Raw genomic sequence first — 25,504 nt, 5'->3', positions numbered from 1 at the left:
GAAACGGCGGTCTGAGCTCAGATCAAAGGCTGTGCGCGGCGGTACAATTTAACGAACGTTGTTCGTTCGATGTTTAATAGAAATTCTGTTTTAATTAAAGTTTTACCGACAGTCACGCCGCACAAAAAAATTACGCTGCCATGGCACAACATTTTGGTGCTTCCACGTGCATCTTCATTTCTGTGACTGTGACCGCTTTTTTGCTGCTGAAATCAATTCTGACACAAAAGATCAACTATTGCACTATTGCGGAATGCCATTTTTTACGGACTACAGGGTTTGAACCGATCAAACATTCTTTATCAGTTTGTACGTGTTTAAACTCCGAAATGTTCCAAATATTTTTGAGACAATGCAGATCGGAGCTGCTATACGTAGGAAACGCTAACAACGCTGAGGAAAACCATTGGGAAAACAAAGGCCGTTTCAAAACAAAGCCGACGGAGTCTATTGTGCATCACGTTTTCTTCTGTGTCGATAGTGACTAACTGAAAACAAGATCTTTGGAAATACTACTATATATGGTCGTACAATCCCCCTCTCTTTTTATAGAATACCGTAAGCTTCATTTGTTACAGATTATTAACTTTTTTAATGTTCTCTTTTATACATACAGATGCGAAGAATACAAGTGTATGAGGAAGAATACTACCGGGCGACTTGTTCTTCCCAAGGACATTATAAAATGTCCTTGTTCTTCCAAAGCGTTTTTATTATTCTAGTTTACTTCCGGTGGGAAGAGCGATATTTTGTTGTCCTTGCACTACAGTTCAGTGATGTTGGCCCTGTTTCGCCCTGTTTATTCGAGTACTGTTTCCTTCCATTGTTAGTTATTTTATTACAGGACATTCGTTTCACGCTTTAACAGTATAGTATTTGTAATATTTTTGTCAGTCGATTTCGTTCTCTACGTATACTTACTTTTTAAAGAAAATGCTAAAAAGATGGTAAAGGTTTCCGACTTTCATGGGCTATACTCAGCAAGAGATTAGAGAGTGGTCTTATTGGTGCACACAGTAGGACGGGCCGGTACCAGACCTGTCAATTTATAAACCCATTGGCGTTCCCGATATTCCAGTGAGTGGATTTTGTGTCAGTTTCTTCATGACTTTAATATAATATACATTCTGTTGTGAGGATTCAAAATTGGAACATATATCAACTTCGAAGAACAAGTAATTTGAAGGCAATTATATATATGATGATGAACATAGATGATTCCAAAACTTACGTCTTTGTTTTGGTTTCTAAGTGAAGACGCAGTTAATTTTTTTTTTCTGTAGTCTAGTGTAGATTACAAACCTACCGTAGATCCGAGCAAGGACATTATAATAATGCCCTTGATCCAAGGTAGATCCATTGTCTGCTTCAGCTCCGTCAATCGAGAACTTACCTTTCTTCATATTGAAGAGTTATAATTACAAAACCCTTTCGTTCATAAGCTTGGGGATGTAAACGCTGTTTTGTTTTGTAGACATTCTTCCGAATTATGTTAGTTAAACGACAAAACGTGTTAATAAATGTGCGTCCCAAATACAATTTTGCTAGTAACAATGATAAATACGAACGTCAGCAAAAAGTATGTGGAAACAAGGAAAAAACGAAACACAACCCAGAACAAACAAAAACAGGGCAAAGACACATTGGACCAAACGGTTTGAATAGATTTTCTTCGACGATCGTTTCGGCGTACCTGTATAAAAAAAAGAAAATATACCAGAGTTACCAGATGCAAATAACAGTTGGCCCTTTCAAATGAAAGAATCGAGTAGCAACAGAGACTCTAAAGGAAATGTCTTTGGAAGTTGCAAGCGTACTGCTAACGCTTGGAGTTTAAAAAAAAGACAAATTAGCTCTTTCTCCAAATGCTGTCTCATTCAACTCAGAGGTAACTGTAAAACAACTGTTTTTGGCGGATCTTATTACCTGGATGTCTAACCTTCATCAACGAATCATCATAATGGTTATTATGGTATTAGATTTAAATGATGAAAATGAAATGTTAACTGTCACAGTATAGTGCAACTGCATTTTGCAATATGTGGTAGTCAGCTTATTACAAATTAAACAAAACATTTAAATCATCTTTATAGTCTTTATTACTTATCTAACCGTCTGTCACTCTTCTACGCTTTCCGACATTTCTTCCTACCCTCAGAAACAGTCCTAACTCTGTTTTTAGTTTAGCACCAACTTGCTACATCGATACAGCTTTAATCTGGGTTTGTCCCAATGTTTGTTACCCTTGATTCAGATATGCCTAAGTATCAAGAAAAGCACTTGATTAAAAATCAGCTCCCTGTATGAATTAAACGTTTGTAGCATGTTTTCTTCATTCCAGCTAATGGTGATCATTGTTTTGTCGTTGGGAGGGAATAGGTTGGATCTTTGTGATTGCGTGTTCTGCAAGTTTGTACAGGCTGATGTTGGAATTACTAACTTTCAGTCTCATGTTTTAAACTAATGATAACCATAATCATCTTTTTGTGCAGACCAGAAAATCTACATGTATTTTCTTAACTTCTATTTTTCTAGTCTCTGTGTCATATTGCAGTGTGCATTTGTTGTGTAAATTTCTGCCATGCAAATCTTTCTTTTCCCACTGTGTTCATGTGTGCTTGATGTTGCTGTTGACTAATTGGTCCACAGCATTTATTTCACCTGCAGTCCACAGGGTATTGTATTTAAGGTATGGTTGTTGTAAATGTTTGTGTTGTGTTTCTCTTGCAGTGCGCCTGCCGATGTGGACATCCCACCTTCACCCCCAGCCTCACACATGCACAGGTATGCCACCTGTCTAATGTGTTCTCTCTTCTGTAACAGTGTGGTTTAAGCGCCTCTCGCTGACCAGTTTAACTGGTCCGGACCTTTAAGCCTAGTGGTAAGTGCGTTAATGGTTTGTGAGCTGATGGCACCTTAATTATCCGCATAACCAGAACATGTATGTTATGTTATACAGTATGACTACAGAGGACAAGGAAATTCGAGACCTGACCAAAAAAATTCACAGTAAGTCCCATTTTTAATAGCCTTATATAATTATGATAAGCTTCTCTTTGTCTCTTCTCTGTTTGTGAGTGTTTTATATATGTATGTGACATATTTATGTTGTAATGGTTTAGGTGCTTAATTCTACCCATTGCTTTCCAGGTCTGAAAAAGAAAGTCCGAAGATTCGAATCTCAATTTGAAGAGGAAAAAGGTTACAGAGTAAGTTGTGCCCCATTTCTCAGAGAGTATTCCTCAAGTTGATATTCTGAAGTGTTTTTGTTTTGAAATATTCTGTATTGTTATCATATCTAATATGTTTGTATCTACCCTACAGCCCTCACATGCTGACAAAATGGGCAGAGCAGACATCCACAAAATAGTCAACGACTTGTCAAAAGCTAAGAAAGACCTGAAAGGTAATTTTACTGTCTGAAGATTGTGCTTTCTTTTTTAACCTTCTCCTTGCTACCTAACCCTGTAACCAATACACATTTGGTGCCAAAATATGTCTTCAGTAGGAAGAAGGTTAACATGCTTTCTTTATCGAGTCTTAGTGTTATTCTAGTTCAAATTTTCCTCCTTTTCTTAGCTACTTGTGACTTATAAGTAAAAAGGTGGGGATGTCTGATTCTGTATTTTCTTTGCTGTATTTTCTAGATATCAAGGATCGGGCTAGAGGTGAGAGTTTGGCTTGTCTCAGATATACTTCATTCTTGGGTCTTTTCTGGGTGAATGTCGTTTCCTCCCTGTTTTGGGTCTGTGGCCACACTGGATGACATCTGCACACCCATTAATTTTTGTCCATTTCCACAATAAAGTTTATGAACATAAGTATAAGTCATATAGTGAAAATGTGAAATAAAAAAACAATTTATTGTTTGGTATAAAATTCTGTGTCTTCAGTCATTTGTTCAACCTTCCTGACCATTTAGATTTCGATATAAAGGCAACTTTTTTTTTTCCCAAATATTTTTTTACTTCGCACACTTGAATCAGTTTTGGGGTGCCCATAGGATGTCATGTGTATAATTAAAACAGTATGGCCTTATTTGATGATTTGTGTTGTTCTACAGAGGAGAGACACTCTCTGAGTAAGACCCTCCCCACCAAGTTGGACTACCCCTTTGGAGGGGGTGCAGGGGACCCAGACTGCCCCCTGAGCGCTCTGAGGGGGTCGCTGAACCACGCCTTTCATGTTCTGGCAGAGAAGAGGGACGATGCTGACAGACCAGAAGAGCTAGAGGTACGACTTTGTCACAAAAAACCCTTACCGAAAATAGAGACTTCTTAGTCTACATGTAACAGTAGGAAGATATACGAGTCGGACCGGTACTAGAAGAAGGTTCTCTAAATTTTTAATGGATGCCTTTTTTCATTTGTAGTTTTGTTCTCATATAGCTGCGGACGTACGCATTGTACGTTTTTGTGTGCTCGACCATGTTGTTCCAGGTTGTTGTCATCATGACAAAATTTTGTCGTATTCACTTTTAGCCAGGTTTACATGTTCATAGAATGTAGATAGGTCTGTTTTAGGCTGCCTGTTGTTACATGTAGATTACACTATGCTGATGATGATACTAGATTGCCGATCCTTTTAGTTGAAGTTAAAAGTAGGGTTTATTGCACATTGAGTAGTGGCGTATCTCTTGCCCTGACTGTGAGGCATGTTGGCATTTGGTACAGAGGTTGACCATGGATGAACTTCGTGACGAGAAAGTGGCCATGCAGAAAGAGCTCTTGCACCTTGAGTCCACCCACGGGAGACCTGTAAGTTAACTGTGCTGAAAAGGCATGGGTCCTTTGTGCACTCCCTTTGACTTAGAATATAGTGGTAGTGTTGTAAGTTGAGATAAATTTGTTTGTATGATTTCGCTATTTATGTCACATTGACTTTGACTCAAAGTTTAAGGTAAGCATCAAAAAGTTCAAAAGTGATTGTGTTGATTTTTCACATGTTTCATCAATAGCAAAACTTGTTAGCTTACTGCATTTGTGACTCTTTCTTAAAGTTGTATATTAAGTACATTTTGTAACGTTGAGTTCATTACAACATTCAAACTTACAGTGTAAAAGATATGTTTAAGACATGTTGTCAGTACAGAGAATGTAAACTTTCGCGGCCAATGTAAGTCTCCATGTTTGACGCTGTTGTGGATTTTTCTTATGTCCGTCTTATAGACATCCAGGGTTGAGAAAGACATTGTACGTCCTCTCTATGAAAGATACAGACAGGTCAAGAAATTCCTCTCCAAGCCACCGTCTCTTGGGGTAAGTCTTCTTTCTCAAGTTCTACCTTCCTTTCCCTTATTGGACTAATTTATGTGTAAACCTATTTGGCTGTCCATCTTCCAGTGTAGTATTAGATGTAGTTTGCTGGAGCAGTATTTGTGTTAAGTATACATCTTTCGTTTTCCTTGTTATCTCATAAAGGGCCAGGACATCTTGGTTGGGGATGCATCCGTCTTTTGGAAGGGACGTAAAATGGAAGTGCCTTGAGCACGTTAAAGATGAAGGGCAAGCAACCCCTCCCTGTAAGAATATACCCTGCTACTGAAACAGCAATGAGGGGCACTACAAGGGTCTGAATGAAGGAACAAATGAACTTAAAGGTTTTCTTTCATTTTCTTGCTTGCAGGACCTCAGAAATTTGGAAACAATCGAGGAAGGAGAGATGATGGAGTTCCAACAGACTCCTCCAAAGGTGAGGCACTGTCCTTTATAGATGGGGACTTACCATTCAGAATCAAACTCATTCTTGAACACAAAGTAAACGACACATACCGTCAAACCTGGATTCAGCTGAACCATTCAATGGACTGAGGAAAATGGTACTCTCCAAGCAGAGGTTGGTGGAGAAGATTGTGACCTTTTTATCAAATGCCCCATTTTCTGTCCGCTCTCTCCTCTAACAGTTGGTAGAAAAATGTGCCGACAGAAGATGGGGCATATGATAAAAAGGTCACAATCTTCTCCACCAACCTCTGCTTGGAGAGTAGAAAATGGTTGCTGAGGACAGGTGGTTGCTGAGGACAGGGTGGGGTTAACTATGTTAGAATGGACAGGACTGTTTAAATGTGGCTTGTGACTGGAGGTGGTTGCCCGACCAGGTCTGACTGTACTTTGTGATCCTCCTCAGGATGATGGTATCGGCAGCACCATGACTACTACTGACTTCACTGTGACCCAGAACTTTGGACTACTCCATGAGACTCGTGGGGAGGAGGAGGATGAGGAGGAAGCTGACCAGAATGGGGAGGGAACCAATGAGAACGAGTTCACCTCAGAGACACTGCACCAAGCTAGCCTGTAAGTAGCACTTAGTCCATGTTGATTTGACTATATATATGTATGACATCCTCTAGGAACCCCAAAACTGATGCGAGTGTGCAAATGGAATAAAAAGTTTGGCCAAAAAAAAGTAGCCTTCATTATGAAATCTATGTTGTCAGGAAGGATAATCTAAACTAAACACACAGAGTATGGTATACCGAAATATAGATTCTTAATTTTTTGTTGTTCTTCTTCTTTGACTTTGGAATTGACCTTGGTATTCTACAAAGTTAGTATCCGTTTTCCAAAATATTTTTTTTGCAATTTACAGCATATATTTGCTCATTTTGCATCTGCTTTGTACGATTTACCCTATGCCGGATTTTGTGTGTGTGTGTGGAAACAGACGAAAATTGATGTCATCTATATAATCAAATCAATATGGCCTTAGTTATTTTTTGTTTGTATGTTTACCTTAACAATGTACAATGTAGGACCTGGTTAAAAAGGTGCACATGGTGTAAGAAGAGGGATGGGCTCCGCTTTCCAACATCATACTCAAGACACAGTGGATTAACAACTCACTGCCTCTATGGTCTTAAGAAAAATCTGAAATTTGCCATCAGATACACAGGGGATAAGTTCAAGTTTGTCTTGTCTCATACTTCAAAATACATCTTAAGATTGTCCTCTTCCCTATTTGCCCAGACATGAACTGTTGGAGCACCTGAAGAAACTGAGGTTGGAGAAGAAGAGACTCAGGGCTGTGCTGAAGAGGTTTGAGGATGACTTCTTCACACAAAATGGACGGTAAGTTAGCTACAAACCATGACTTGTACAACATGTAGTCATGATGAAGGTATATATCTACGGTGTCTGAGCTTTGGGGCTCTTTGGGGGAATATACAGGAATCTACAGTACTGTTGTAAAGTTAAATGTATTGTTCTTAACCCCTAGAACAGTCTATTCTATAGTTAACCAATTTTAACTTCACCCAGCTATCCAACCATATTGTGCAGTTTGTTTGTTTGTTCAGACCCTTGTAGTGCCCAGTGGCACATAGGGCTGCAAGTTTCCTTGCTGTTTCTGTAGCAGGGTACATCTTTACTAGGCACCTCCTCAAACACAGGACCCCCAAGTTACGTAACCTCCAAGCAGATCTACACGGTGCCAAAATTGTATATGCTAGCCAGGGAAGCTCCAGTCAGCCAGAGAAGGTCCAGTCAGTCCTACGGTGTTTGGAGATTACAATTTATGTCCATTTTGAAAGACAGGTCCAGCCCCAAAGGGGACGCTCTGACCCTGGATTGGATCGGGGTCTCCCAGTTCTATGTGGTTTAGGTTATACGCAGATGGAAGAAGGCTTTTCTGACACTTGATTTTTCATTCCAATCACATATCAGGAAAATTACAAAGGAAGACAGGGGAGACATGTCATCAGAGTACAAGGCTTACAAGGTGAGAAATAGACATGTATGCTTGATGTATGTATATTTTTGTACTGAGAGAATGTACTGTAAAATGTAAAATATTCGCAGTGGTTTTATGTTTGCAGATTTCCCTGTGACCTCTCACCACAGTCTCATCACGTATACTCTGTGTTGTGTTGTGTTGTATTGTGTTGTATTGTGTTGTGTTGTGTTGTGTCACAAAGGTGGTTTTAACTCTGAACACTGTGAACTTAAAATACAGTAGTAGCAGTGTATAAGTAACATTTTCTGTTTTAAGTTGTTTTCAACACAATTTTGCTGTTTTATTTGTGTCTGCTAGTGAGAGAGTGCTTCTAGGTTTTGTATAGAACCAGTAGTATTAAATAGAGTCAAACATCACCTTGGTCCGTACGACGACCTCCTAAACACAGTAAAGAAAAGAAAACTGAAGTGGTACGGCCATGTGCTACGGTCATCGGGACTAGCCAAAACTATGATGCAAGGAACCGTCCAACGAGGAAGAAAGAGGGGTAGGTAAAGGAAAAGATGGGAAGATAATACATGAGAATTGACAGGCATGACACTGAGTGAAACGTAAGAAAAACAGAAAAACAAGAAGGGTGGAGAAAAATGGTTGTCAGATCTTCTTCTGTGCCCCAACGGCCAAATAGTGAGACTAAGGGATAGAAGAAGAAGTATGTAAGCAAACAAAGTTTAACATTGTCTATTTGTGTACTCTTGCAGACTGTTAAACAGAGTTTAAAGCTGGTCGAAGCTCTCATCAACAAGAAAGATGGCTCCAAAACCATGTAGGCCGACAAAACCACTCGACTACATGTGGGGAAGGCAGCACGACACAACATATCCATGTCTTCACCGCAACAACACACAAGAGCATGTTCTTCTGAACTACTACTAGAACTACTACTTGTATTGCCAAATATATTTGTGAACTGTATATTGGTTGCCACTATTAACAAACAAAAGCTACAACTGAACTTTACAGGAAAACATTTACATGTATGATAACTTTAGTACAGTACTACTACTAGCTATCAGGAATTGGATGTTGCCTGGGCCAAAGCTTCCTTGTTCTACTCTTGTCGGATTTAAGTTTGATGACGAGACGGTGACTCAACTTTATTTTTCCAGCCCTATGATGTGTAAAGTCTGAAATATAGAGTCCACATGTAGAGTTATGGTAAGACTGTACTAGGTTGTGTTGGGCTATGTTTCAATGGCATTTTGGATGTTTTTAAACTTCCATTCCCATCTCACCTCTGGCTACTGTGTGTATGTATGAGGAAAATGCTTCTATCCTTTAAAAAGTTGTTTTCCAAATGATCGCGTGGAATTTATTGTCAATTCAAACAAATGGACGGATGTAGGAAGGGTTCTTAATGAAGACTTGAGCAGGAATATTTCTCTTTCTTTGATCAAATGTTTGCGTTCTTAGATAGAGAAAAGGTAACTGTCAGCATTCTAGGGTAAAAAAGATATTGTGCTTGGAAACAGATTGCTTGTTAGTGTAGTAATACATGTATGATTTGATAGTTTGATTTCAAACTGTTCTTGAGTTGAAGAATGTTTAGATATGGTTTTGTTTTGTTATGTTGCTGGGTGTATGCTGGCGTACAGTCAAACCCAGCCCATTTTCTTGGCAGCACTAACTGTAAGTATGATTTATGATAGGACTGGTCTCTAAAATATGTATATAAAGCTATAGAGATGAAAATATAGGGATGCAAATATTACCAAGGAAGGTTGATAACTTCTTATTTTTTTAATAGGGTTGTACGCCAGCTTACGTGAAGAAATTCTCCATTGTTGAGGAAAGACAAGTAAAGTTGCTTTGCTATTGGAATTGTATTAACACTGTTACAGGAGTTGTCAGTGACATCCGAAACGTTTGATATGTACAATGGTAGAAAGAATAGTATGGAAGGTACAGGTATGTGTGTGATGATCACCGAGAGGGCTTTCAATAGTTTACTACTACTACAGGACTGTGATCTGTATGTTGTTGGGTATAAATGGGTTACTGTTTAGCAGCAAGTTATGTTTGCAATTATTACAAAATACATGGACAAATTCCAAGTGCATGGAAAAGAGGAACAATTTTAGCTGAGATGATAAAAAAAAAAATCTTTCTTTGTCAGGACCAAATGGAAACTGTTTTCAGTAGTACAACACTGTTTCACATATAGTCACGTTCGAAATATTTAGCTTTGGTGGTTTAGCTTTGTTCTTGGCAGCAATAACTTGAGGTTAACAGTGAGAAGACAGAAATAGTCAGTTGCGAGTGCAGAAAGGTTTGGGACAGATTTGCCTATCCTATCTGATAAATTGTCTACGTCCACTTGTCATTTTTGGAAAGTAAAAGCACATCCTCCTCTGTAAAAATGTTGTATGACAGAATATTTTGATGTTCAGAAGAAGTCTTGTGTACATGTCCAGGAGGCAATGAATTTCAGTTGTTGGTTATGTTGCACAGCATGCACAATTATATAAGATGTAGTAGAAGTAGTGTTGAAGTTAGAATTGTATCCCTTTTTTTGTTACTTATGTACAGAAAAGACACGGCCGCCTTTAGTTTTGTCTTGTATGACTGTAATAGTTAGCAATCTACAAGTCACACAAAGTGTGCAAATTTGACATATTCATGCATATATGCAATGTTATCTATTATAAGTATACCTGCTGGCCAAAAATGTACAGAAATGTTGATTTCCGAAGGGTGAATGGTGGTTGTGCTACGAATGGTGAATGATCAAAGAATCTGATATTTTTGGATAATGATTGTAATAAGAGACTGATATGTGCCCCTTTGGGGGCGATATACATATGTACAGGCTAAAGTGGTTCCGAAGATCTGCTTTAACAAAAGAAATCTAACAAGGAAGGCTAACAGTGGAGTAGACATAATTTCATAGGGCTTTGGTTATTTTTGTAATAGAAAGGAATATTAAAGTTGCTGTGAATATGGCTGTGGAGTATCAAAAACTGTGTATTGTATTTTTTTCTATGGGTATACAGATAATGATATTTGATATAGTAAGATATAATACTAACAAATGATACTTGATAGATTATTAGATGTTCAGTTGTACAGGTTAATGAAATTTAAGTGGGCATTAGTTAAACATCAATGCGAGTTAACCCCTTCATGTTTTTATTTGAAAACAAAAAAGATGAGTCAAGCCAAATTTCTGCCATGAAAACTTAATATTAAGAAATCATTTTATTCTAACATTTTAAGGTATCTTTTTTACAAAAACGGCACAGAGTGGAGAAAGCATGCCTTTCTAGGCAGAGGTATTTTGAAAGACTCAAAATGATAATACAACTATTCAATAACTAACTCAATAGGCCGTTTCTGGCTGTCAATCAGAATTAGCGATTCGTACAATGAGAGATTGGGATTTCGTGACGTTATCACCAATGGCGTGTCGGCCGATGTAGCGCCGAATTTGACGAGTTATTCGTGTTGCTAAGGGGGCGCGGCTAGAGAAGTAGTTTATTCCGCTAAGAAGCCTGTTCAGTACCCAGGACAGCGCCCGTAAGAGTGCGTAACATTAGATTTTGTATTGCTGCCCAACAAATATGTTAACTATCATCCACTGTATATCCTTTACCACAATTAACTTAAGACGTATTTTACTTCTAGATTATCTCTAGTGTAATTCAGACAGACTTTTAAGTCAACAGAATTCGCTCTTCAATAAATGAGCTTTTATTCAAATTCTTTGAACGCCTAAACACAACCTCAAACTTTGTTGTTATCAAATTTAGAATAAGAGATATCCTTACATGCATGAAATTCGTGGCAACGGAATGATTTTTTACTTTCTGTTTACTGTTTATTCTACGTCGATTTTCTCAATTGCCTACTCTTAAAACTATTCATTTTTAAGTCAAGAACAATTTTTTCAACTACCTACTCTAAATCTTACAACTATCTTAGTTTTATTTCTACATCATCTCACCAAGTCAGACTATCATCAATTTTAACAACCTACGCTTAAAGACCATCCTTGAAATAAAGGGATGATGGAAAAATAACAACGTCGAGAACAACAGCTTCTTTAAACAGCACTTTGCGACTTTGCGTCTGAACTACAGTTTGGATTCCTGTGTGCTTTCCAACTTAACGTACATTTGCATATTATCTCTCGCAACGTTTTTGAAGGGACGAAAAGAGTGAATTCTAGTGACGCTCTACAACAAATATGTACTATCACTAGACTTTGTTAAATGATCATCCTGGATCAAGCCATTGTTTGCGTCATTGTGATGACAGGTGCCTTCATGTACTCTCCAAGCAGAGGAGTGGGTCCGGCTGGTTTTTGGCGTGTTTTAGGCATAAAAACAGGTCAAAAACCAGCCGGAGACCTTCCTCTGCTTAGAGTAGGCAATGCACCCCTTCGGTCGAGTTGATGTCGTCGTCGTCTGGATCGGCGTTTTGACGCTGTTACTGTGGTATCTCGTGATGACGGACGTCGTCATCATGGTTGTCGCCATCTGGTTGACCGGTGCAATTGTGAGGGCCATCGGCGGTATGTTCTTGTCGCATGGCACCGGTTTCTGGAGAATCTTGCTCCCCGCTTCCCATCTCAATCTCTGGTCCGATGGACAAATCGTCGTCGCCACTCAAGTCAATGCCAGCTTGCATGGCTCCCGCATCAGCAGAAAGTTTGGTGTTAAAACCGTCACCGCTAGACTCTGTGTCATCTTTCATGGTGGCGGTTTTCCCCGAGCCGTCACCGCCTGAATCCGGTTCAACTCGCATGGCACCGGTTTCTGGAGAAATTTTGGCGATAAACCCGTCATCACCGCTAAAGTCTGAATCATACTTCCCCGAGCCGTCACCGCTTGAATCCGGTTCAACTCGCATGGCACCGGTTTCTGGAGAAATTTTGGCGATAAAGCCGTCATCACTGCTTAAGTCTGAATCATACTTTCCCGAGTCATCACCGCTTGAATCCGGTTCAACTCGCATGGCACCGGTTTCTGGAGAAATTTTGGCGATAAACCCGTCATCACCGCTAAAGTCTGAATCATACTTCCCCGAGCCGTCACCGCTTGAATCCGGTTCAACTCGCATGGCACCGGTTTCTGGAGAAATTTTGGCGATAAAGCCGTCATCACTGCTAAAGTCGGAATCATACTTTCCCGAGCCATCACCGCTTGAATCCGGTTCAACTCGCATGGCACCGATTTCTGGAGAAATTTTGGCGATAAAGCCGTCATCACTGCTAAAGTCGGAATCATACTTTCCCGAGCCATCACCGCTTGAATCCGGTTCAACTCGCATGGCACCGGTTTCTGGAGAAATTTTGGCGATAAAGCCGTCATCACTGCTAAAGTCGGAATCATACTTTCCCGAGCCATCACCGCTTGAATCCGGTTCAACTCGCATGGCACCGGTTTCTGGAGAAATCTTGGCGATAAAGCCGTCATCACTGCTAAAGTCGGAATCATCCTTCCCCGAGTCATCACCGCTTGAATCCGGTTCAACTCGCATGGCACCGGTTTCTGGAGAAATTTTGGCGATAAAGCCGTCATCACCGCTAAAGTCGGAATCATCCTTCCCCGAGTCATCACCGCTTGAATCCGGTTCAACTCGTATGGCACCGATTTCTGGAGAAATTTTGGCGATAAAGCCGTCATCACCGCTTAAGTCGGAATCATCCTTCCCCGAGCCATCACCGCTTGAATCCGGTTCAACTCGCATGGCACCGGTTTCTGGAGAAATTTTGGCGATAAAGCCGTCATCACTGCTAAAGTCTGAATCATCCTTCCCCGAGCCGTCACCGCTTGAATCCGGTTCAACTCGCATGGCACCGGTTTCTGGAGAAATTTTGGCGATAAAGCCGTCATCACCACTAAAATCTGAATCGTCCCCCCTCGAGCCATCACCGCTTGAATCCGGTCCAACTCGCATTGCACCGGTTTCTGGAGAAATTTTGGCGATAAAGCCGTCATCACTGCTAAAGTCGGAATCATCCTTCCCCGAGCCATCACCGCTTGAATCCGGTTCAACTCGCATGGCACCGGTTTCAGGTGTGATTTTACTGGTGAAGCCGTCATCACCGCTAGAGTCTGAGTCTTCCATGGCTGTAGCGAGTCCCTTGCCGGCTTTGTTGACGTCTACCCCGTCTCCACTTGACTCAGGGTCCACCTGGATGACTCCAGCTGTAGCAAAGACCGACCCCTTCCAGTCTCCGCCTGATCCTTCCCCATCTTCAACTGTCCCCGCTGTAGCAGAAGGAAGGGATACCTCAGCTCCAGAGCCTTCGTCGCCATGCCCGGATCTCTTCTTTCTGATTCTTTTCTCCCTCCTCTTTGGGATGCTGAAAAACACAACACTTCTGGTTAAATTCATGCTGGGCGCTTTTTTGAACAGGGCACTTAAAAGATAAATGTCAATTTGCACCAAGGTTCTTGCCCGAGGACTACTTGGAACATGTAAACTTCATTAATATTAAACCGCCAGGTTACATAAATCCGCCACTTTGAAAAACAGTGGGTTTGAGAGATCTCTAGTGCAGCACCAAGATATGGCCAGTCCTGGAGTACACTATACTAATTTGTTTGGACGAATATTTTCAGGGTGGCAGAATTATGTACCCTTTTAAAATTATGTAAGTAGATGTTAACAGTATTTAGAAAAAATATACAGTACTGTACAATGATAACAAAGGACTACTACTGGATACAATCTGAGCCTTTTGGGTTTGACTTCCTTTTTGGAGGCAGTGGAAGACGAAGTGTCCCACTTTTTCTGAAATAAGTGGGTTTTGTGAAGTTTGCAGGTTTTTCATTTCATCAGTAAACGTTTTGAAACTGTGATAAGTTTTAGTGGCTTCTTTTAAAAGCACTTCCACCGCCTTTGATATACAGTAGATCTAAAAAATAAAACATGCAAAAAGTTTTCAAAGATAAAACAAAGCAACGTTCTGCAAGTGTTGGTATTGGTCACGGTTTTTTTTTTCCTTTTTCATCAGCCATATGTAATGTTTTAGGATCAGTCTTTGTCGATAGTGTTTATTTCGTTCGCACACTTTCGTTGACATAGCGCCTACCACTGTGCTGGATCTAGGCTGTTGTTCTGTACGACAGCTTACACGTACGCGTGACTCCCACGTGATCGTACGCGTGACTCCCACGTGCCGAGTGTGTGGCTCTATGTTCGAAACAACCTCCAAGTTCTTTTCGAAGATTCGAACAGAACAGCGTTCGGTGGAAACGTCTGCTCGTGACGTGAGGAGGGGGCGTCAGCAACGCGATATGACGTACATATTCATAACTGCCCCGTACTGACATACGTATAATTAGTATTTTTATGCACCATGTATGGCAAATTATTCTTGAATGGGCGTGATTTAAACTTAACTTAAACGGACTTCTATGAAAGTGATTTGTGTTATTGACAGTGGAGGGGGCAGTGATGGCGACAGCGATGTGAAGAACTTTATCCTTTCTGAACTGTAGAACTTGCGGACAACCATGGTCTGTAGATTAACTAGGGACATTTCTCTCTGTCACTTTGTATGGGGTACATGAACCCTATCACTCCATAGTTCTCGATCGTCCATAGTAGCCACACGTGGGTCAGACTATTATATACCCCCATGGGGGGTGGGGGGATAAACGTCTGACGGTCGTCTGTGTGTTGCTCGATCAGGAAAAGAAACAGAACACAAAACAAATGAACATGGCTGATGATAGTTTATTTGAAATATTCCGTCTTGAAGCAGATTGAAATGAAGATTATTCCGTGACCAACACCGGTTGAGAGAATTTCCCGCAGGTTTCTCTACCTGTCGATCTTCGCAAAATATGCGTCGATGTCGTTTTCATCCTCATCTTCATCCTCCTCTTCATCCTCCTCCTCATCTTCATCCTCCTCATCTCCATCCTCCTCATCTTCATCCTCCTCATCTCCATCCTCCTCATCTCCATCCTCCTCATCTTCATCCTCCTCATCATCTTCATCGTCCTCCTCATCATCATCATCCTCATCTTCCTCGTCATCATCATCATCCTCCTCCTCATCGGAATCATCCTCGTCTTCCTCGGTGTCATTGGATTCGTCCTACAGCGAAAAGGCAAAGGATTCATTATAAGTAACGTCATTTTCAGTCATACAAATATAAAAGAAAAACGGACAGTTGTGTTTTGTTTTGCAGAAGGACTGCTAGCGGCAAATATTTCAAAACACAACAGGGTACCATTCTAAGATAAGGTCAGATGGTAATTACGTAAAGCAACACCATTTAGATATTAAGGGTTATCAATGACCCGATTATTAATAAGTTGAACATTTGGAAAACATGTCATTGATCTGTAGCTTTGTCTTATTAGAAAAACATTTAGTATCATCAAACGTTTAGAAAATGTTACCAAGCTGTTTCTAAATGCACATTTGTAACCCCCATTAACATTAATCCGCCTGGTTACATAAATCCGCCACTTTGAAAAACAGGGGGTTTGAGAAATCTCTAGTGCAGCACCCCCCAGGTATGCACAAATAGATATACAGGAGTGCATTATACTGGGGCACATTGGGTTGGAGATCTGTTTGGGTGTATCTTTTCAAGGTGGCGGAATTACGTACCCTGGTGGAATTATGTTAGTAGATGTTACTTACTTCGCTTTCCTCCTCCAGTATCTGTAATAGTTCAGGTGAGAGCATGATGTCGGACTCGTGTGCACCTGGCGAGGGTTCTTCCTCCGGATGTTCTTCTAGCTCGTCAGCAACCGCCTTCTGCACGAATCAGGAGGACGAGAAAGAAACGTGAGACAGGGGAGCTAGGCAGGGGAAGGGTACGGTCTTTGACAGGAAGGCAAGGCAAGAAAGTAAAGGTATCAAAAGAAAGTTTGGGACTTTGGTACAAAATACCTCCGTTGTCACATGATACTGTATTATATATTACAGAGAATGTCTTGTTTTTACAATGGTACCTATATGATCATTTATTTGTGAGATGAGTAACAGGGATGATTATGTGAGTAGTTCACAAAAACAAATTGAAAATGCCCAAATTTCCTGCTAACACAGTGTTTGACTGACAAAAAAGATTTGGCACTTTTTGAGACGACGCATCCGCGAAATCAGTTGTGCTGCCCATCATGCAAAAGCGTAAATATAATCACAAATGAGATATCATTTTAAAGGGCAATAAACAAGTTTTTTTCCATATAATATGAGGCACAATGGCAATCAAAAACAACAACGGACACGTTGAAAGTTTAGGCACTTCTTTTTTTGCTCCATAAACTAACATACTGAGTATGCTCGCCTCACAAATAAACGATCATAACATATGGGATATTGTCGAGTGATAAATAAGCATTTCACTGATATATGGTATAATACACATGACTACAAAACAATGGAGATACGAGCGATCAAGGTTGAATATCTTAACTTTCTTTGATAGATTTTGTTGGGAATGTGTAAATGTCTTACCTCTTCCTGAAGTCCATCTTCTTGTTCCTTTTCTAAGAGTTCTAGTTCCTGGAGGTTCTCTGCATCTTGGATGGTCTTCTCCAAGTCGGACGGATCGTAAACGTCATTGCCGGTGACCTGGCAATGCAATATCAAATGTCATTCCAAATATTGCCACAGAGCTAAAGCACCTAATTGCATTCAATAAAGTCAAACTCTCATTAGTCGAGCCGCTAATTACCAAGCTATCTTGTCTAACTAATAATTTTGATGGACAGTGAGGATCGGCGTCTACTATGGTATGGGTGTGCTTCAATGAATTCGCTGGACCCACTCTCGATTATTGTAGGAGACTGAAACTTGCACGTGTACATAATACATATCTCCATAGGTCATATGTGTACATATTTCTACATTTCTGAGCTCGAAATAGCTTCTCTTCTACAGTTAATAGAGTTGAGTGAGTCGTGATAGCGGAGTCGGATGAATTTAGAGCTGCCATCAGGGTCCTGGATACGCAGTGTGTTCCTTAGTGGGTTTTTTTCTGGAGTCTAATTTTCTAGAGGAACGAAACTTGGCACACTTACTAGATACCAAAATACCAACAGATCGGTGTGCCAAGTCTTGTGCAAGCGAAACATGTAGGCATTGTAGGGCCATGCAAAATCTTAGTCTCTCGTCGGTCGTAAATGTACATGCCGATCGTAGAAACATGTGTCCAAACAAAATTTTGTGAATGGATTGATAAACGAACGAACGAATGAAATTAACGGGGGACTTGCACACACACACACGTGGCAAGCAATAAACGACGAAAAGTCAATCTTGATTATCTCACAAAGGACTGATAATTAGCAAACTACGAAGCAAAAATTTAATGGATGTTAGGTGGCTTTACTAACTAACGTGATCTGGCTTGCACGAGTGCGCCCCCCCCCCTTCTCCAATGACATTGCAGACATTTTCACCGGCCGTGTTGTAAAAGTCTGGCCCAGAAATTACAATCGAAAAAAAATGAATCACTAATAATGGTCAGTTTCCGTTAGTATGAAGAAGATGGCTCTAGTTTCGTTGACTTTTGTCGACCGACGGTGTTCTGTGCTCGCAAAAGTTTCCACTATCTTTCCGAAAATGTCAAACAAGTACACAAACGGTCCTTTACTCCTTATTTCAGAATGCATTTCTGGAAATGCTTCTCGACTTGTGTGAGCATTTCTAAGATAAAAATTTTGTCGTATTTTTAAAGTGTCGTAGAGTTTGAAATTTGTATGCAACATAACTTGTAATGTTGAATGCAACGAACTATGATGACATTTTTAACGTCAAAACATACTAAAGTACATCGATATATTTTTCTTGGATTCTTACCTCGTTGCCCTGTTCGTAGGGTCTTGATGAAACACTCGCCACTAGGAAAAGCAGGAGGAGGGAGGAACAAGGGATGCGACCCATTTTGGCCAGTCTAAGTCTTCTCTAACCGTAAAGGTGGTCTGCTTGCTCCGATCGGATAGATGGTTGAAAAGTTTTGGTTCAAATCGCTCCGAACACTCCCATACCGTATTCGTGTTCTGGGACATACCACTCTACCCAACAGGGGAAAACAGCTTGGCGACAATTTTTTCACGTAACGTAACAAAGAAATGAGTCAGTGACTTTATTTGGCATCAGCGGAAGGTATACATAGTGACCATTTTCTGAAAACAATGATAGACAAACATTGAAGCAACAAGTTTCTTTTTCGATCTTTGTGTGAAAATTCTTACCAGGTGTTCGAATGGTTTGTTCATGTGACGTTAATTTTTAGACGGATGACGTAATTCTTTAGACAGTCGGGGCTCTTTGCACTGAGTAAAAGCAGACACTGGCGGATTTTGTCGGGATTTCTTAGTTGCCACACCTAATCGCACTGTAAAGGTACACTGTACATGAACATAGACGAGGGCATTATGCACTATACTAACTGGCGGAATCCTCCAGACATGCTACTCCGTATGTGTAGCAACCGTTCATAGACCGAGATATCATATTTCATACAACGTAACATTTGGCTTCAAGCTAAAAGTTAGCTCTTATACCCTTTGAAAACGATTTTGAATACAATGTTAAGAGCATGCTCTTTCAAAGGTTCAAATCATATCTTTTGTTAATTGTAATGGGCTATGTGTCTTGCACTAAATTCTCTTGCTGCAGTTGAACACAGAGTTGTTGAAAAGAACATTCGATTCACTGAACAAGTTAACGTAGGTGATTTCGTTCTGAAGACACTCGCTAGATGGCGCTTCAGTACGTTGAAGAAATCTACCTGCACATCGTCACGTCGGCCCTGTACTCGCTGTTACAAACCTCTAGAAATGTCTATTCTTCACAAGACTCCTTGCTTGGTTAGGAAATGGAGTTGACGACATCACATCACAAGGAAGAAGAACACCTTATCCCAATATATACTTATTGTTATACAAACAAACAATCAATCAAACAAACTATACATAGTTTTACCAAAAATTACCTGTAAAATTATGGAAAAATATTAAAATCAAAACCAGATCACAAGGCTTTTGTGTTTGACCAAAAGTTAACAGTATTTGAAATTTCTTTGTACACGTATGACTGACACTATATGAAGCAACATTCAACTAGAAAGGCAACATTTGCGAGCAAATACAGCATGTTTAGCCATACTCCTCGCCATGCAAAAAAATGGACTGTCCCAAAATGGACGCTTTTAGCCTTTATTGAATGGATGCCAGAAACAAAAGCATGAAAAGAAAGGTCAACTTCATAACTTAAGCAGTCAGTCAGCCTCAAGTCTTCAGCACTGTGGTTAGACATCACATAAGCCCTACTCTCCAAGCAGATGTTAGGCTCCGACGTGTTTTGGACATTAATTAGGGCGTTTTTGTCGGGCTTTCTATTTTGTCAGGTAGAAAAAAAAACGCCTAAAAACGTCCAACACAAGCCGGAGTCTAACCTCTTCTTAGAGAGTATCCAAACTCCACTTCACGGCAAAAAAATTAACTTTGGTGTTACATTTTTTGGTGTGATGTTTTAAAACTTTGTGATTTCTGTTATTCTACAACAACCTACTTTGAAGCAGTTGAACACAGAAAGCGATTTCCAGGCCCACGTAATTCAATTAGTTAAAGTCAATGCCGAGCCCTTTTAAGGAAATCAACAACGTCATTAAAACATATCCTGAGACAATTTATTCTGCAGATTTTAGCATGGCCGACAGGTAATCAAGTAGAAACAAAGACATTTTGTCATACAACAGCTATACTGCAGTTCCAACCAGGTCCATTGCGTGTCGCTCATGCATCGGTGAGTTTTACACTGCAAACGTTTTATCATTACACCGTCACCGATAACGTACAGTTTTACATCAAATCTTTCCATGTATTCATTTTGACCGTATATTACAAACAGATATTACTAAAATGAATTACAAGAAGATCACAAGAATGACAGTGAACAGAACGATACTCTTTTCACTCCGGTGGCAAATTTTACAAACTGCACAGTACAGTACAGTACAGTACAGTACAGTTTATTATAGAGAAAGACAAAGTGTTCATAAAGCCGGCGGCACACAGCAGGAAAACCTCTCACGGCGAGTCTGCGAGCTCTCAAACATTTCCGGCAGCAGCAAGGCCGATGTTCTCTCGATCACTCAGTGACTTTTGGAGACCGGCCGATGTGCGCAGGTCACTGAACCCCGTGAAAAGTACAGGGTAGCTTTTCAGGTGAAAAATACGGTCGACGCTCTTAATCTAATAGTAGGCGACTTTCTGGCGATATACAAATTCAAGGTTTTTAGCAGTGTGACGCCGGCTTAAGAGAGATACGTTGACAATGCTGTTTCTCAGCTCTAAACAATTATGCATGTTCATGCTACAACAATAGACAGGCCAGATTAAATCCGTTACAAGTGCACACAAATTAGTTGTAGTTTCACGTTATGATCAATGGATGTTCTTGAATAAGTCACCATAAAGTCACAAGAACGGTGAAAATGGCCTTACAACTTACAAGTTACATGTGGAATAATTCTAAAATTCTTTACATTGCCTTAAGATTCTCCGTGTTCAATACCAGAGAATAATAACAGCATTCTGACGTTTATCCATGCTACAAATGATGGCCTGACTGATTTCAATATCTGCTATTTGTTTAAAAGCCTGCCTGTCGAACCATGTCGTGTTTCCTAATTCTACACAAACAAATGCCACTGAAGGTACGGGTATACCTCTTTGGTGGTCGTAATTAACGGTAAGGCCTCGAGATCGCCCGTCCCTTTCACTAGACTTTTGGCATTTTAAGGGCACCTGCAGCTGGTTGGGACAATCAAAAAGTCCATGTTTTGTCATTTCGCCAAAAGATAAGTCCATCTTTAGTTATCACATTGCCTAGTCATATTCACAGAGTACAAGTGTGACGTCATTGTGCAGTAGGGACGTGTTGAAAAACCTGGGGTCTGTTAACAAATCAAATCAGATCAGCTTTGTTTTGGTCCAGAATACCGGACAGGTTCAACACATAGTGCACTGTCGTCTCATGGCCGTGAATGAACACGTGAAATGTGATCGAATGACCAAAAGACATGTCTAAGAATTTGATGCGAATCTTTTTTCGAAATATTTACGGTTTTAGGTTCCAAAACCTTACAATCACGTCTTTACAAATAAAGATTTAGCAAGAGGACAAGAGAAGACAACGGGAAGCTTGACGTGACTTGCATTAACTCCCTTTTTAAATCCGAGAGCCAACATATGAATTCCCGCTTCCCGTCACGACAGCCTTGGGAATGATTGACGCGGTTATATCCATTTGGCCATACGCTATTGATCGCTTAGGAAGCCTAAAAGCCTGAAGAGTGCTAGAACGCACCATTCGGCATGGTAACAAAACAACAGCAACTCTAGAGACATTTGGAGATATTTCAAGACTTGCATTTGATATTTCTAATGGCTTGATTTACACATTAGCGTCGCTTTTATGTCAGAAACGCTAACTATTGTTGCTAAAATTGATTCTCAAGTATCGGACGTTTGTGCGTAAGTGCAACAACATTCAATAAGTGTTGTGTGTTTTATTCACTTGAAAGTTCATCTGTGTTGGTAGAAGTCATTCTGAATGGAGTTTAAACTGTAAATGCCAACACAATAAATTGGACTTACCCAAATTTTCGACTGATCAGCTCCAGTCTTTGTCAAGGAGTGAGCAATCCACTACTTCTGTGACGTCACGTTATGCAGATGAGACACGTGACTCGGAGAGCAGTGGATCATAGGTTGCAGAAAGTCTATGGCGCCCTCCGTCTCTGTTGAGGGATGGTTGTAATGCACAGATGTAGATGTACTCCTTAATCCCTCTTGCAAAAAATTCTGATTCTGTGTCCAGGATCTTAACCTTGTCCAATGAAACCGAATGTCCAGGCGACTCTAAGTGTATGTGTTTAGAAACTTCAGAAGAGGTTGTGCTCGGACGCTTGTGTTCCTTGAAACGGGTTTTCAGTGAGCGTTCAGTCTCTCCAATGTACGTTTCTTTGCACTTCATTCCTTGTCAAGGTCAAAACATTAGAGGCCAGTGCAAAGAAACGTACATTTTAGAGACTGAACGCTCACTGAAAACCCGTTTCAAGGAACACAAGCGTCCGAGCACAACCTCTTCTGAAGTTTCTAAACACATACACTTAGAGTATTTGATTCCAAACGTGCAGACAAAAACATAATAATATGTGTTTTGGTGAGAAGAGAAGGGAAAGGTAGAAATATAAACCTGTTAGAAAGAAATCAAAGGGTAACGAATTCGAATTTCTTCTGAAAGCATTTACGCCTCCATATAATACAAGAATCTAGAAGTGTAGATGAGAGGCAACAGCTCTTATGTTCATCAGCTAAGGAATCATTTTGATCACGTGATATCATCGCTCTGTTACCCGCCATGTCGGTGTCCTTATTTGCAGCTCAGCGAATCATGACCCAAGCGTTTCAGACATTTAAAGATCTTCTGAACCTCTCAAATAACAACTACCAAATGTCTACAGCTACAAGAAGAGAATATCAGAAGATCACTTTCAAAAATCCTTGCAGATAAAACAGAAAAAATGTGTATGCTCACGATCCACTGAAATTCAAACAGGACAACAACATGAAAAATCAGTGAACATTTTCAAGTAATATACAGTTATGAAAAGCTATCAATACTTCATTAGAGTTGATTATAGTGCCGCTCAACACCCAAAGAGATAAGTGATAATCAAGTCAAGGAACTTATCATGAAATCCGAAGTTACATCCAATTCTGTACAGTCGCACATGTGTCTTTTGCCCTTTCTTTCTGTTACAGTTTTTCACATTAGCTTCAAAGAAACTAAAGAAAAAAAGGGCAGATATTGCCACCAGATAGCTGTTCAACGTAAAACTTACTTCCGATGACGACAACGAGAATGTACTCCCCGGTAGTTGTCATGGCAACGGCTGGTTCTCAAGGACCTCCCATCACCCACGGTGATGACGCACGTAACACCTGTATGACGTCACACATCAGAGGAGTTGCTGTAGAGAGATTGGGAAAACCATTTCATTGGCTTAGAATAACCTTCTCAGTAGACATTTTTAGATATGGTGGCCGTTGTATGTTGTTTTTTTAATTTCCTTTTCAGCACTTTTTCAATTGTGGCATGGACGGTCAATTAGGCCAGATCAATTGATATTTTTCGGCTTGGGAAATTCCATTTCAGCAATAATTAAGCACATGACTTCCATATTCACATAATCTATGCATTATATGATGCTCACCTTTAAGTAATAGCAAATTAAGTCTTATCTGCATATTATGTATATTTCGTATCTGTTAATAATCCACCTACCGTTAACTAACGTTACATATGTTACATGATTTCAAGTCCTATTACGGAAAACACCGGAATTATAGAAATTCCTAATTTATTCTTCAAATCACATCATAAGTTACATTTTAATGTTTATATCTCTGACTAAGCTACCTGCATGCTGAATATCTTGGAAGAGTTCAAATCGAAATGCCCCTGCAGTTCGAAACCAACCTGCTAGAAGGCTCAAAACTACACCACTTCTTCCCAACATCAAAAGCTATGATGAAAGATCACCATCCAAAAAGATTCCAGCAAAAATCAAAACCATAGCAGGTCAAAAGACACAAAGAGTTCTGCTGCAGTTCCAAGGTCACACACGGATTTACCCGCATACTAGATATCATTCAGTGATTCTAATTTATGCTGACCTAAAATATCTGGAAGCACAAGCAGACAAACGCACACAAACAATGGAATGGCATAGATTTTAATTTTAATTTTTTTACAAGTGGCACATGCACATCCTCGGCAAAATGACATAGCGTTAGAACTAATTGTAAAAATTGCAAACAATAATCACACCCCATACATAAATGGCAAACACAACAGAAATCCATTAGTAGATAAAATTAAGAGCAACAAAGGCATAAATGTTTCGTTACTCACCTGTCGCAGTACTGGAAACTGTGTGTTCTTAGTCGGGAGACAATTGAATTGATCGGTGACAGAGTGGTGTCACGTGAGGATCTCTTCAGCGATACAGTATTTTTTACCTGATTGGAACACAAAATTCTACTTTAAGCAAACTGTTACATTTTATGGTGGGTTAGATTTAATTAGAAATGTTTCTCGGACCACGATTCTGGTTTTGCCATTTGTTAAAAAATCAATAGGAGAAAATCTATGAAAACAAGAGTTCGGAGGCCTCTGATTGATATCTGTTAAAGTTCCACCTGCCATTAACTACATATGTTACATGCATCTGAGTCCTATAATAAAAAACATTGCAAACATATAGATTAAGTCCGAATTTGCATAATTTTCACTTCATTTTGTACATCTTTGTCTAAGCTACCTGCATATTGAATATCATGGAAATCCTTCGTTCCTTTGTTCAGTTATTTCCCTCGCAAGATTTTGACAAAAACGCCCCTGCAGTTTCAGAGCAAGCTGCTAGGGGGGCAAAATCTACACCACCTTGCCGTTACATCACAAGCTATCTGCCACCACAAGGTCAAAAGATATAAAAATCGCACAGGCTGTGCAACAACAAACAAATATCACGGAACAGTAGCTCATTCAATTTACATAGTTAACCAAACAGACAGCAATCAATCTATTGTCTAAGAAAACAGTAAATGAATGATTTTTCAGCAAGGAACAATCTTTGCAAACCTCTAAATGACTCCTTCTTTGTAGATGTTCCGTTTTTAAGACTTAAAGTAAGATCATTGTATCTTATCAAAGTTAGTTGATGCTATGAACATGATCCGACGTTTAATTCAGAATCGTTCGATAAATGTTTCGA

At 40.0% G+C, this 25,504-nt stretch overlaps 2 protein-coding genes across 5 annotated transcripts in view; one reads left to right on the top strand and one right to left on the bottom strand.

The window, feature by feature from the left end:
• Positions 1–9,810, top strand: part of LOC136448859 (protein FAM13A-like) — a 52,694-nt gene extending 42,884 nt beyond the window's left edge. For 3 of the 4 annotated variants that reach the window (XM_066448523.1, XM_066448525.1, XM_066448522.1), the window contains 13 exons: positions 2,731–2,784; positions 2,960–3,009; positions 3,151–3,209; positions 3,325–3,406; positions 3,648–3,668; positions 4,064–4,233; positions 4,674–4,757; positions 5,169–5,258; positions 5,626–5,691; positions 6,127–6,296; positions 6,969–7,070; positions 7,665–7,719; positions 8,436–9,810. In XM_066448523.1, the coding sequence (XP_066304620.1) occupies positions 2,731–2,784; positions 2,960–3,009; positions 3,151–3,209; positions 3,325–3,406; positions 3,648–3,668; positions 4,064–4,233; positions 4,674–4,757; positions 5,169–5,258; positions 5,626–5,691; positions 6,127–6,296; positions 6,969–7,070; positions 7,665–7,719; positions 8,436–8,504 (1,072 nt within the window). In that variant the 3' untranslated portion in view covers positions 8,505–9,810. The remainder of the gene's footprint in view (positions 1–2,730; positions 2,785–2,959; positions 3,010–3,150; positions 3,210–3,324; positions 3,407–3,647; positions 3,669–4,063; positions 4,234–4,673; positions 4,758–5,168; positions 5,259–5,625; positions 5,692–6,126; positions 6,297–6,968; positions 7,071–7,664; positions 7,720–8,435) is intronic. The other variant, XM_066448524.1, reaches the window with a different exon arrangement.
• A 1,591-nt stretch (positions 9,811–11,401) lies between these two features.
• Positions 11,402–18,704, bottom strand: LOC136448860 (dentin sialophosphoprotein-like). Its single transcript, XM_066448527.1, has 5 exons — positions 18,514–18,704; positions 17,167–17,283; positions 16,345–16,461; positions 15,515–15,789; positions 11,402–14,044 (listed from the first exon to the last, which is right to left on the bottom strand). Exons 1-5 carry the CDS (start codon positions 18,595–18,597, stop codon positions 12,163–12,165), a joined length of 2,475 nt encoding a protein of 824 aa, XP_066304624.1. The 5' UTR covers positions 18,598–18,704; the 3' UTR covers positions 11,402–12,162.
• Positions 18,705–25,504: the final 6,800 nt, after the last annotated feature.

The sequence above is a fragment of the Branchiostoma lanceolatum genome, chromosome 14 (genome assembly GCF_035083965.1).
Source record: "Branchiostoma lanceolatum isolate klBraLanc5 chromosome 14, klBraLanc5.hap2, whole genome shotgun sequence".
Taxonomy (NCBI): domain Eukaryota; kingdom Metazoa; phylum Chordata; class Leptocardii; order Amphioxiformes; family Branchiostomatidae; genus Branchiostoma; species Branchiostoma lanceolatum.
The sequence above is the reverse complement of the archived record's forward strand: the minus strand, read 5'-3'. Positions and strand labels throughout refer to the sequence as shown.

Excerpts from the sequence above, each read along its gene's own strand:
- LOC136448860 (XM_066448527.1), bottom strand. The coding sequence starts at position 18,597 with ATGGGTCGCATCCCTTGTTCCTCCCTCCTCCTGCTTTTCCTAGTGGCG. Across the intron at positions 16,462-17,166 it reads AAGATGGACTTCAGGAAGAG|AAGGCGGTTGCTGACGAGCT; the intron begins GTAAGACATTTA and ends TGATTCGTGCAG. Across the intron at positions 15,790-16,344 it reads TACTGGAGGAGGAAAGCGAA|GACGAATCCAATGACACCGA; the intron begins GTAAGTAACATC and ends TTTTCGCTGTAG.